Source organism: Malurus melanocephalus, unplaced genomic scaffold (assembly GCF_030028575.1).
Source record: "Malurus melanocephalus ecotype Western Australia unplaced genomic scaffold, MMel_1.1 scaffold_620, whole genome shotgun sequence".
Taxonomy (NCBI): domain Eukaryota; kingdom Metazoa; phylum Chordata; class Aves; order Passeriformes; family Maluridae; genus Malurus; species Malurus melanocephalus.
Window position 1 is genome coordinate 297,453 of NW_026623852.1, and position 12,702 is coordinate 310,154.

Sequence of the window (12,702 nt, forward strand, 5' to 3'; positions counted from 1 at the left end):
GCTGCTCATGGCTTGACATTCCTAAACATGAACGTGCTGGACAAACTACCAGGCCAGKCTGGAAGGGAATTTTGCAACAGGCAATTCAGTGACTTCTCCTCTGCACWGTGACCTGGAGAACACTCCATGTTCTCTTTCCCTTATAAATATTTTTTTCTCCTCTTTGGAAAAGTGGGAAACTCGTTTGGTCCTTGCTCTGTGGCTCTGCCACAGGAGTTCACATTAATTGCCACATTTGGGCAGATTTCATCCCTGCAAAATCTGCTGTTTTGGTTGCTCTGATGTGSCCCTYRYTGGCCCTGAGGAGCTGCRTTCCCAGGCTGTGTYTGTGGGATTCYTTCAGAGCACACGGGGTTAGCAYRGGGYGGRAGATGGGAGCTCAAAATTCAGCCTGGGAATGAAAAAATAATWAAAAAAAATAATAATAAGGCTAGTGAATTGTTTGGGGGTTTGGAATGGGTCCCTCCATGAAAGCAGAGCTGTTTCAGGCAGTTTTGACCCCACCAAACACTTACTCAGCTGCATTGCCCCACTCTGTTGGCATCTTTTCTTTGAACTGATATCCCAGAGCTTCCATTCTGTTCCTGGCAATCCCTCCATGGTGCCCGTGCCCCTCCAGAGCCCCAAACCCCCTGCAGGCACCAGAGCTGGGTGCTGGCTCTGAGCTGCAGGGATTGGGATTGGGATTGGGATTGGGATTGAGATTGGGATTGGGAACGCTTCCCGCTGGCTCTGTCCCGTGTCTGTGTGTGCAATCCTGATCAGCTCCAGCTCACTGCCCTGTCCTGTCCCCAGCAGTGTCCCCAGCTCGGACTGGAGGCCATCAGAACCATTCTGCTGTCCCTCAGCCATGTCCCCTTGTTGCCTTGAAAGGSCAGTTTTTAATAATGACACAGACACGGTTAAGGGGATAAAAAGGGTTTTACCTCAGTATTTGGGATCCCAGATGCACAATTTGATGGCAGAATGCACACCCGTGTACAGCACGGGTACAAGTTTTATAGGTTTCAGGAATTAGCATTTCTGTCTAGGATTCTTTAATAAGAAACTTAACAAATGCAGCAATGTCCCCCTATTCTATTGAATCCCCCCCCCAGATGAAGCCAGAGCTCAGTTTACACAAGATGTTCTGGACAGAAGGCTTCACCCAAGGCTGAGCTCGGGTTTAAGCTTCACCCAAGGCTGAGCTCGGGTTTAAGATAGCACAGGGCACACTGAGCCCTTCCTGAGGATGTTTGGTCTCTCTGCCCAGAACTCCTAAACTGAGCTGGAATATCAGGAATTACAAGCATGTGGGCTGAGGGGTACAGGCGGATGCATAGAGGGTACAGAAAGCATAAAAAGGAAAAGCAAAAATCATCAGGCATCACCCTGTGCTGGGGTGTGACAGAGCTGCCACCCTGCTCAGGGACAGCCAGGGAGGAATCCTCCCCAGATAGGTTCCTTTGTTTGTTTGCTTGCCTGTAAGAGCAAACCTTGTTGATTATCAGCCAAAGCAGCCTGTCTCGAGACCAAAATCAAGAACGCACACAGGCTTTCACAGAGTTACAGTTTGGGGCTGTGAATTCATTAGAATGGCTGTGAAGAGCTCAGCCTGACACTCGCAGCTCCCTGCTCTGACTTTGATGAGCACTGAAGGTACCTGACAGCTCCCCGGGGTGCTGGAGCCTGCTTAGCACTGCAAACCTCCCAAACAGCCAGGGACAGCTCCCAGCAGTGTGCTAACACAATTCCTAAATGCTAGACATCAAAGGGACTTTGTCATCTTAAACCTGAGACAAATTACATTTACATTGCCTCAGAGTGAGGAAAAGAGTGAGGAAAAGAGTGAGCTCCCCTGGCAGGGTGTGAGCCCCAGATGTCAGAGTGTGAAGAGGGGACAGCACAGCCTGGGGGACATCACTGGGGACATCACAGCACAGCCTGGGTGGCTTCATTGGGGACATCACAGCACAGCCTGGGTGGCATCTCTGGGGACATCACAGCACAGCCTGGGTGGCATCTCTGGGGACAGACACACTGCCACTCTGCACAGACACAAAACCCAGCCCAGATCACTGAGCTGAGCCTTTCCTGCTGAGCTACATCCCAGAAAAAAGGACGGGAGAAGGGACACACCAGGCAGATGGGTTTTTCTCTCCCTGGGAGTGAGATGATTTATTTCCTGTTTTTTTTCCTCATTTAAAGGTGTGGAATTGCATCCTGCATGGCAGGGATTGCCRGTGTTTCCCTGGGAAGGAGGGGAATGACCATCCTGAGCAGCAGCCTGGCTCCTCTGGGGATGCCCAGCACTGTAACCAAACCTGAGTTTGCTTTCTGAGATGCATTTCTTCCCTTTTTGTGCTCTGCACTGAGCATCCCCGGCTGTGTAATGACAATCCTCCTGCTGCTGGTCATCTCCTAACGATGCCACTTTTSCTTTGCACCATCTGCCCCTCGTTTGGCTCTTCTCTCCTATTKACTGCACTGTTCATATTGAGCTTTTTGTGCCACCATCTCTGCAGTGATCCTGTCTATACACAGATGAAAGTTCCTTAGTGAGGATATAAAATATCTGACAGGCTTTGCAGGAGTTAGGTGAGATAGGGAATACAATCAGGTGTTTTTCCTGTGTGTGTAGCAGGAGGGGCAGACAGTTTCTCTCTGATTGTCCCTTTTTCCTGCAGCACATTGGGTGTTCCTTGTGTTTGAATTGGAAAATGGTGATTTCTGGGTTTTATCCCATGGGTTTGTGTTTCACTGCTCATCTTTGGCCCAATCCTGCTCCCTCCTGATTCTGCCCCAGTGAGGAGGAGTGGGAGCGTGGCTGGAGGTGTCACCCCCATTGCATGGAGCCTAAATTATTCAAACAATCGCAGACTGAGGAAGAAAGGATGAAAAATATATCCCAGCATTGATTCTGCCACCCACTCCTTCCTAAACAACGGGTTTGCAATCCCATTTTACCGTTAAAAAAAATCTGTTTTCCCCTCTGTAGCAGCTGTGTGGAAGAGTAGGAGTCAGCAGGCAGATCTGTCCAGAGAAATGTGCATTTGGGTTTGTGTGGATGCTCCTTTTTAACCCCGTGTCAGCACATCTGACTGTGCAGCACTGAGGAAAAAAAGAAAACTGATTCAGCAGCAAGTGCTTGGATTAAACGTGATTAATTTGCTTCTGTCCCCCCCTCCTCTCTCCTTTTCCTGAGAATTCAGATTTCATCCTGCGTGATGAAAGGTGCCCACGTCAAACCAAACATTTCACCTTGAACTTCATGGCAGTCTTTTCACATTTTTGCATTCAGCTTTCGCCATCATTTCTCATACTTGCTGTATTTCAACTTGTACTTTCTACTCTTCTGTTTATGTTAAAGGTCTGACAAATTAATTTGTGTTGTTTCTGGCCACTGTTCCTTTGGGTTTTTTTTGGCCACAGAAGAGTTGCAGCMAATTTTTCAATGTTTTTCCAGTGCATCCTAAAGAATTTGGAAATCCCAGGAGGAATAAAGAAATCAGAATTACATTTTATGTATTTCATGCTGTTTGCAAGCCCAGAGCTGGCAATAATGCAGCTCAGGCGAGGAAATGTGGAGCAATTTTGGTTTCTCTGCAGCACCTTGTATCTCCCCCCGCCAGCTGCTCCTAAAACTTGTACTGCAGCCGCCGTAATCTTATCATTAAAGGTGGATTAAGCTTTTGAGAAGCAATGAACAGACCCTTTTGACTCGCAGGCACACTTTGGGAGATGACTCTGCATTTAAGGTGCAAGCTCAGCTCTGCCCCAGCTCAGAGTTAATCCTGGTTTAGYGAGGGCTGGGTGTCACAGACCCAGCTCTGTAAAGAGGGGCTGCTCTGTTCATTGTTCAGCTGCTCAAATCCCTCCCCTCTCCCTGCTTTTTCTTCCCACCCTTGCAGTGGTAGCAGGAGGAAAAAAAAGCTGAGTTTGACCATATCCATGAGAATGTCAAGCATTTAGACTTTATTGGTTTAGAAGCTTACTAAATTTAAACAGAAGCATTAACATGGCCTTAGGCTCTCTTGACAGTTATAAACTCTTCCTTGGGGGGATTTCTGTAATGCTTTCTAATCAGCTTAAGGAGTTAATTAAACAGCTGTCACTTAGCTTCTTAATTCTGGGACTTGATGCTAAATCAGATTTGAAATTAGTTATGCATGACTGAGGCGTGGATCCTCTGATATGAGCAAGATGGCTGTGAGAAAAGGAGGCAAATCTGGGTCTCTTTTGAACTAAATGGTGAAAAGATTCAAGGTGCTACCCTGGATTAATGCTCTACATGCTGATTAATAGAAAATACATCCAGAAGAAGAAAATAGAGAATGTTAAGGAATGYCAGATGGGAGGGATTTTCAGGCAGCAGTTCGTTCTCATTTGTGGSATTCTCTGATTTCAAGAAATTTCAGGGATCAGTTCCTTCTCTTCCTCCTTGCATTCTGTACATAACCCAAAGCCAAAATACCTGTTGAAACCAGAAAGGAACAGGCTTGGGTTCTGAAATGAGATCTTGAGCCTGCAAAGGTATATTCCAGTGCTGTAATGAAGATTGTCACTGAAAATCTGCTGTGCTTCGAGAACATGCATGTTCTCGAGTCATGGGGACTTGTGAATCCTTTATCCCCTCTGTGTTGTAGTTGGACAAGCACTGCTCCTCCTGGAGGGTGWGAGAGGGCTGGGGAAATGAACCCAGAACAGAAAAGGAACAATTTATTTTATTGATATATAATTAAGGAATTAACCAAATCCAATGGTGAACGTGGTTTGATGAAATTTGGGGACAAAGTGCTCTTGGATGTTTTATTTACACACAGGGTCAGACAGAACAGTCAGGAGGAGCCTTGGGATGACTCCTGAGGTTCAGAAAGGCCCTTCTTAAGTACAGAACTGCAAGGGGAGCTTGGCTGGACCCAGCTCAGTGCCAGCCTTGCTCTGTGGTTTCTGTCCCCATGTCTGTTCTGTTCCTCAGTTATCTGTGTCCCCAGCTCAGTGCCAGCCTTGATCTGTGGTTTCTGTCCCTGTGACTGTTCTGTGTCCCCAGCTCAGTGCCAGCCTTGCCCCGTGGTTTCTGTCCCCATATCTGTCCTGTTCCTCAGTTGTTTGTCCCCAGCTCAGTGCCCCCCTTGCTCTGTGGTTTCTGTCCCTGTGACTGTTCTGTTCCTCAGTGACTGTTCTGTGTCCCCAGCTCAGTCCCAGCCTTGCCCCATGGATTCTGTCCCCATGTCTGTTCTGTCCCTCAGCTCTCTGTGTCCCCATCTCAGCCATTGTCACCCACTGCTGGCAGGTGCTGCTGAACTCCCCTTTGTCACGATAAGATCTGGGGCCCCAAAGCTCAGTGTGAGTTGGTCACACACTCATTTCTTTGGAAAGTTTATCCAAATCCAGACATTAGGACATGCAGTGTGCACCCAGACAGCTGAGGGCACTAACAGCAGTTCCTCACCATTACAGAGATATTGTTCAAGTCCTTTTTTCACCCTAGGAAATAGAAGGCAAAAGATGTCTGAAGGGAAATTAAATTTCATGGAAGCTACCTATTAAAATTGAAAAAAAAAACCTAATAGGTATTCACTTCTGCATTTCAACTTAAATAGATGCTTGCTGTGTACATCTTCTGAATATGTTTCTGCTGGAGGGCTTAATATGCTCAGTTATTTAATATGAATCTCTTCAGTAAGCAAAGAACACCCACTCCAGAATCTTCTTTAAAGTATTACTGTTTGTTTACTGGGGTAGCAATTTCAGAATAAAGATTACCTGCTYTTCCATTTCTAATACACGAAGAGACATGCTTTTCTCTGATGATTATTTCACTTTATTCTTGGTGTAGGTGAATTATAGAGAGATGCTGTGTAAYAGTTAGAGAAAGTTCAGCATCTTTTTAAAAGCTGCTGAGGGAATCAACCGTGAGCCTATTTGGTTACAGCTTTGCAAAATCATAACTATTCCCATTTTGGAGTGYCCTGACATCTTATCTCCTGTAATCTGTGTTAGTTATAGATAAAGAACATCATATTTCTTCAGGAGCAAAAAGCAGCAGTTTTAAATTAGTAACTATGTAGATTTATAGCATTTACATGCTGAGACTCTGAACTGTAAATCTCAGTGTAGCTRAACAGGTATCACGTTCATTTCCTCAGAATGAAGCAATTTCCACAYGCTTTCCCCAGGGATTGCTGAGGTCTTTTTGGCCTGAAGGAGAATTTCCCATGCCCTGCTGGGCAGTTTGGAGTCAGGGGGTGTTGTTGTTCTGTGTTTGGGGTGAGGTGAGAGCAGGTCCTACAGAGCTCCTGCTGTGAGTGCTGTCTGTGAGGCTGTGAGATCTCTGCAATCTGTGCAATTACTGCAATCTCTGCAATCTGTACAATCTCTGCAATCTCTGCAATCTGTACAATCTCTGCAATCTCTGCAATCCCTGCAATCTCTGCAATCTCTGCAATCTCTGCAATCTGTACAATCTCTGCAATCTCTGCAATCTGTACAATCTGTGGAATCTGTACAATCTGTACAATCTGTGCAATCTCTGCAATCTCTGCAATCTGTGCAATCTGTACAATCTCTGCAATCTCTGCAATCTCTGCAATCTCTGCAATCTGTACAATCTCTGCAATCTCTGCAATCTCTGCAATCTCTACACACAGCACACTCAGCTCGGTCCCTGCAGGACAGGGGAGCCCATCCCCAGCCCAGGCTGCCCTGCTCTCCTCACCCTGCCATGGCTGTGTTTGCTTTCCTGGCCCTGAGCAGCAGCTCTTGATGCAGATCCACCCCATCTGAGTGAGCTCCAGGCACTCCTTGTGTCCCCTCACCTCCCTCTGCCTTTGGGACGGGGAGGGCACTGAGATTGTTTTGGATTTTGATGATGGAGATTGTTTGGATTTTGATGATGGAGCAGCAGCAGCATTATCCCATGGTGCTCACTGCAGCAGTGCTCAGTTCTGAACGGGGTCTGCCACGGATCCACAAACCCTGGAACCCACAATCTTTGATTTCAGCTGGAGAGGAGATGGGTTTGGTTCCTTACCTGAGAGCCAGGTGGGCGTGTGCTCACCTCGTGTGCTGTGGGTGGCGTTGCTGTGATTGCAATGAGCTGGATTGGCACACACTGGACAGGGTGCAGGGTCTGGGCAGGACAGGCTGTGTACCCCCGGACCCAGTGCCCAGGACAGTCTGTGTGCCCCAGGATGGGCTGTGTGCCCCCAATTCCCTGTGGATTGGGGCTCTGGGCAGGACAGGCTGTGTGCCCCAGGATGGGCTGTGTGCCCCATGACCCTGTGCCCCATTCCCATTATTTCATAAAGCAAAGGGAAGTTTAATAAGCAAGCCTTTGAAACAGTGTGATTAATGAGGATTGGGATACCCAGGACAGTCTGTGTGCCCCAGGATACTCAGCATTCCCACTGGATTGGGGTACCCAGGACAGGCTGTGTGCCCCAGGATGGGTTGAGTGCCCCAGGACCCTGTGCCCCAGGACAGGCTGTGTGCCCCCAATTCCCTATGGATTGGGGCTCTGGGCAGGACAGGCTGTGTGCCCAGGACCCTGTGCCCCATTCCCCCTGCATTTGGGGTGCCCAGGACAGGCTGTGTGCCCCAGGACATGGAATATTCCCTATGGATTGGGGCTCTGGGCAGGACAGGCTGTGTGCCCAGGACCCCGTGCCCCATTCCCCCTGCATTTGGGGTGCCCTGGCAGGGACAGTGGCACAGCAGAGGTGTCACACAGCCTGGCTGAGCGTGCAGTCCCCTCACAGGCAGGGTTAGGATGTGGATTATCTCTGTCTGTGCTCAGATATCCACAGCTGGCACGGGAAAATTCGGGGGCTCAAAAGAAATTCATGAAGCTTTTGAGAATCATTCTCAGCTCCTGGCTCTTACCAGGGGAAATTACATTTGCCTTTGGTAAGCAGACCTCATTAATCACACTGTTTCAAAGGCTTGCTTATTAAACTTCCCTTTGCTTTATGAAATAATTGCGAGGGTCACACTGGGATGGATCCACGGAGGGAGGGAGCTGTTCCTGCTTGGGGAGCAGCTCTTTTGAGCTCGGTGTGAGCTGTGAGCAGCGTGCTGGGTGSTGTGGCCTCAGAGTCACATGAAATGAGATYCATGCCCGAGTGTTTGCAAAACCAYKRACWCTGGGAGCGAGCACCTGGATTCTGTAATTACAGGGGATGTTTAATAGGGCTGGTTCTGTCTGTGAGCCTGCAGGGGAGCAGCAGAAACTCTGAATAACCTGTGTACAACAGCTTGGGTACAAAGCCCAGATGTGGGGAAAAACTACCTGGAAACTGAATTGCAAATCTGAGAACTCGGCTGTCTGAGCAGTGTGTTCTGCACTGAGAACAAATGTGGCACAAGGCAGACCTGACTGTGCAGGCAGATCTTCTCACCTCGGTATGAATTATAATTTCAGAATATCTGAAGGACTTTTGTGCCGAGGGAGGGAGAGGATTTTCCTCTCGAGTTCCCTTTCTGTGAAATCCTCTTTCTCCTTTCCCTAAAGATCATGGTGAGGATGGGGCAGCCTTTGCAGAGCAGCTCTCAAGTGACCAGGAGGGTTTTTTTCTTTCTTTAAATATTGCTTTGAATAAAGTGTGCCTGTTTTAAAGCTGAATCTAGGTGGTACTAATGGATAAATAGCAGAATAGATTAATTAGAGGGTTTTTTCTGTGTCTTTCTCAGGAAGCAGAGATCCTGAACACAGCCATTCTCACTGGGAAGACAGTGGCTGTGCCTGTCAAGGTGGTGTCTGTGGAAGATGATGGGACTGTGACCGATCTGGTGGAATCTGTGGAGTGCAGATCCTCAGATGAAGATGTCATCAAGGTAAGCTCAGAGCCCTGCAGAAGTCTCATGGAACGAGTTCTTTCATTTCCCTGACTGCTGGGACACAGAGATTTATTATTGCTCTTATTGCTCTGTAGCTCACTTCAGTGAAGCAACAAACCAAACCCAAAATCACAGTTTTCCATCCTTGTCAAACACTTGGGGCTGTCTGACACTTCCCACTTTGGAATTTTCAGAGCTGACTCTGCCTTTGCCTTTTCAGTTCATGGGCTGGGTGGGTTCAGGAATGTTGAAGCCCTTTCGGGATGTGGCAAATCTGCCAAATATAGCAAATTGTTGGACTTAATCTGGATTTAAAAACAGAAGGAAGTTATTTGGATCCTTATGTTGTGGAAGTTATTGGACTAAGTCCTTACTAACTGACACATTTACTATTTTTTGGTGGATTGGAAAAACAAGACCTTGAAAGCAAATAGATCATTTGGAAGACATATAAAAAATAGTTTTGATTTCTGAAGTTTTACTCATTGCCTGTAAGGACATGAATGCTTGAATCAATGCGTGTGTGTTTAATATTACTGATGAATTTACACMATTAATGAGGGTGTTAATGAGAGCCAAGCAGGCTGTCACCATCCAGACCAGAGCAGAGAGGTTCCTGCAGGATTAACAGGAGTTCCCGATTTAAAGTGAGCTCTTAATTGAAAATATGTGTCAGAATTTCCAGTTTACCTGCTCTGKTTCAGCCCAAGCCTTGTTCACAGGCTCTAATGAAGATAAAGGTWGATAATTACTGGCCAGCCTTCAGCACGAAGCAGTAATTACAGTTTCTGTTCTCTGGGTATTAGAGCAGTGAATATCAAATGGAAGAAAAATCTGCCTAAGATGCCCATGGAAATGCAAAGATTACATTTCTYTGGGTCTTTACTGTTGCTGTTTTTCAATGCATCTGTCAAGCAGCATCTAACAGATTGATTGTGTCTTCGTGGCTTAGCTTTTAGTCCTGGCTTTTGGTGTTGATTAATGATGAGGCTGAGCTCATTTTCCTTGCAGAAYGAGGATGCCTCATTCTTCTCTTCGTTTCAGGGTCTGCATTTATTACTCACTTCTTTCATCTGAGACTTCAAAGAACTTTAAAGAGCRGGTCCAAACTCTGCACTGACTCATTTTATTTCAAACTGCACCTACTCGAATTTGTCAGAGCAGAAYGCAGTCCATTGAAATGTTATTTGGATTGACAAATGATTGATTATCTGAAATTGGTTGGTCTGGCATGACAGAGTGCCCCCACCAAAACATGGATCTGTGTCACAGGCTGTTCACAAACGAGGGCTGAGACACAGAAAAGTTCAGGTGGAAAYTCCAAAGTGCTGCAAAGTTCTGACCATTTGTAGGTGGTAAAACTCTTCCTGAACTTACGGGGGAAAAAAGAGATTTGTGAGCAGACTTTATTTTTGCTGAGTTATTAATAAGGAATAAACTCCCAAGATGTTTTAAATCAAGAATGAGGAGAGAAGAAAAATCAGCTTCTTTTAATCTTTCATTTTGAAAAGACATTTCTGTTTCAAAATGGCCATTTTTTCCCCAAAGCTCAACAAAGCCTGGAAGTTTCCAAAGCAACACTTTCCAGTTTTCTGGGCTTTCAGTTTGATGAGTTGATTGAAAATGTGCATTTTGGTTACCCTGAAATGAGAACCCCTGTGCTGTTATCAGGATGCTGTGGAGCTGGGAAGGTGCTGCTGCACCCAAATTTCCGTGCTGAGCACCCTGTGATGCTCTGCTCTRACACTTCCCAGTGGATTGGAGAGGAGAACAGCACACTTGGCAATTTGTAAAATAGCACTGCAGACTGATAAATCTTTCAATAACACTTAGTGCCGTTTCATCAGTGGCAAAATAACGTCTTTGGAATCATGTGACAGACTCCACCAAAGCTGAGGTGTCAGAGCATTTACAGTAGCCTGGAGCAGACAGTGTTTTAAAGCATTAAACTTTGAACAGCTGCTCCTTTTCTTCCTTACACCGCTGCACTTCRGGGAGAAGTTGAATTCTTCTAAAGTCAGTGGAGTGACAGAGTAAAAAATCAAAGGGAGAGGATAATGGAGCGCAGGGTTTGAGCTGCTCTGAGCTCAGCCTGGCACTTGCAGTGCTGCAGGAGTGTCAGTCTGTGGATRTTCCTTTATTGCACATTCCTGGATTTCTGTGATCACCTTCATTGGGAAAGGAGAACCCACAGCTGCAGGGAACAAACTGCCCGAGCAGGAGTGGAAGGAATTTTTAGAAGCAGTTTCTAATTAAACTCCTGCCTAAATCTGTTACAGCTTCTGAAGCCATCGAGACGGGGAGATAAAAAGAACTTTAATGATCCCAATATGTAAATAAAGATGTAGAAGTTTGTTTGGAGGAATGAAGGTTAGAGGCCAGATGGGAAACCAAACAGAAAGCCTCTGGTAGAAATTGAATCACTGCATTAGTTATCGTGGATTTTTGTAAAAATGAAGTAATGATGCACAGTCAAGTTTCAGTGCATAAATATGAAGTGACAGCCTCTGAGTTAGCCACTGAAATTATRTTATAGACCTAAAAAAGAATAATAGAGAAAATTGAGAAAGCATAAGAGAGAGTTGTAATAGAATTGGGCATTGGAATAAATACAAATCATGAAAGGGAGATTGATTTAGTGGAAGATCTGAAACGCAGAAAGTCGAGGTGTTAAAAAGATCATCTGCTCATCTGATGGAGAAAGCCCAAGGCTGCACAACTTTTAGCTGAAACAGCCAGATTTGCTTAAGGTGGATGAACTTGAGAATTCTGTGCAGAATAACACATTGCAAGGGAACTTGCTTCTGCAGGACACGGGTGCTGTRTTAAGAAAATTACCTTTTCCCATTAATTCAGTCACAAGTTTTACAAGGAGTTCTGGGAATAGGGAATTGCTGTAACTCAGAGCCTCAGCAGTGACATTTCCATGCCAGCCAGCTCTGRGGATTTGGAGGAAAGCCCTCGTGGGTGAAGTGAGTTGTCCAGGCCATGTCTGTGGATGTTTTTTGTCCATAAAAAGCAGGCAGGACAGCTGTAGATTCCATGGGAATGGTGTCTCCATCTGAGTTCTGCGAATGTGCAAAGATTTCAGTTTGTGAAAGCCCTTCAGGACCGATAGCTCTCCATCTGTGACTGCAAAGGATTGGAAATCTCCTCTGTCTGAGGGAAGAGGGCTCMAAGATCCTGATGAAATCGTGCTAAAATCTCCTCTCAGTATCTCAGAGTGAYAGAACAACTCTTTTTTAGTTTGGGAATGGACAAATTGGGATTGCAGCTTCATTCCCAGCAGTGCTGCAGGTACGAATAACTGCACAGAGAGATTTGCAGCAGTCATGGTTCTGTTGCAGATGTCACATCTTTATTGCCMTTCTCCCTCCCTCACATGGAGTTCTGCTTTTCAAACGATCTCCAGGAAAGGATTGTGGACCCTGTTTTTGTCTGCTGGGTCCCAGCCCCCTGAATTGTGCACATCCAAACCCAGGATGGCTGAGACCCAGCAGAGCAGAGTCCAGGGAGGAGCTGAGCACATCCTCTCATCAGCTTTTCTCTTCTYACAACACGATTTTGCATGGTGGGATCACCTCTGCTTCTGCAAAAAAAAAATCTGAATAATCTCAGCGAGCCCAGAGCATCCTCCTGAGGCACAAACCCTTATTCCCCCTGATGCCTGATGATTTTTGCTTTTCCTTTTTACACTTTCTGTACCCTCTGTGCATCCGCCTGTACCCCTYAGTCCACATGTTTGTAATTCCTGGAGCCTGATATTCCAGCTCAGTTCAGGAGTTCTGCTGGGCAGAGACCAAACATCCTCAGGAAGGGCTCAGTGTGCCCTGTGCTATCTTAAACCCGAGCTCAGCCTTGGGTGAAGCCTTCTGTCCAGAACAT

General features: G+C 46.3%; 1 protein-coding gene across 1 annotated transcript in view; it reads left to right on the top strand.

Moving 5' to 3' along the window:
- The first annotated feature begins 8,179 nt into the window (after window positions 1-8,179).
- Window positions 8,180-12,702, top strand: part of LOC130583738 (transmembrane protein 132D-like) — a 26,633-nt gene continuing 22,110 nt past the window's right edge. Inside the window, exons 1-2 of the mRNA XM_057383288.1 lie at window positions 8,180-8,382; window positions 8,671-8,814. Of these exons, the coding sequence (XP_057239271.1) occupies window positions 8,335-8,382; window positions 8,671-8,814 (192 nt within the window). The 5' untranslated portion in view covers window positions 8,180-8,334. The remainder of the gene's footprint in view (window positions 8,383-8,670; window positions 8,815-12,702) is intronic.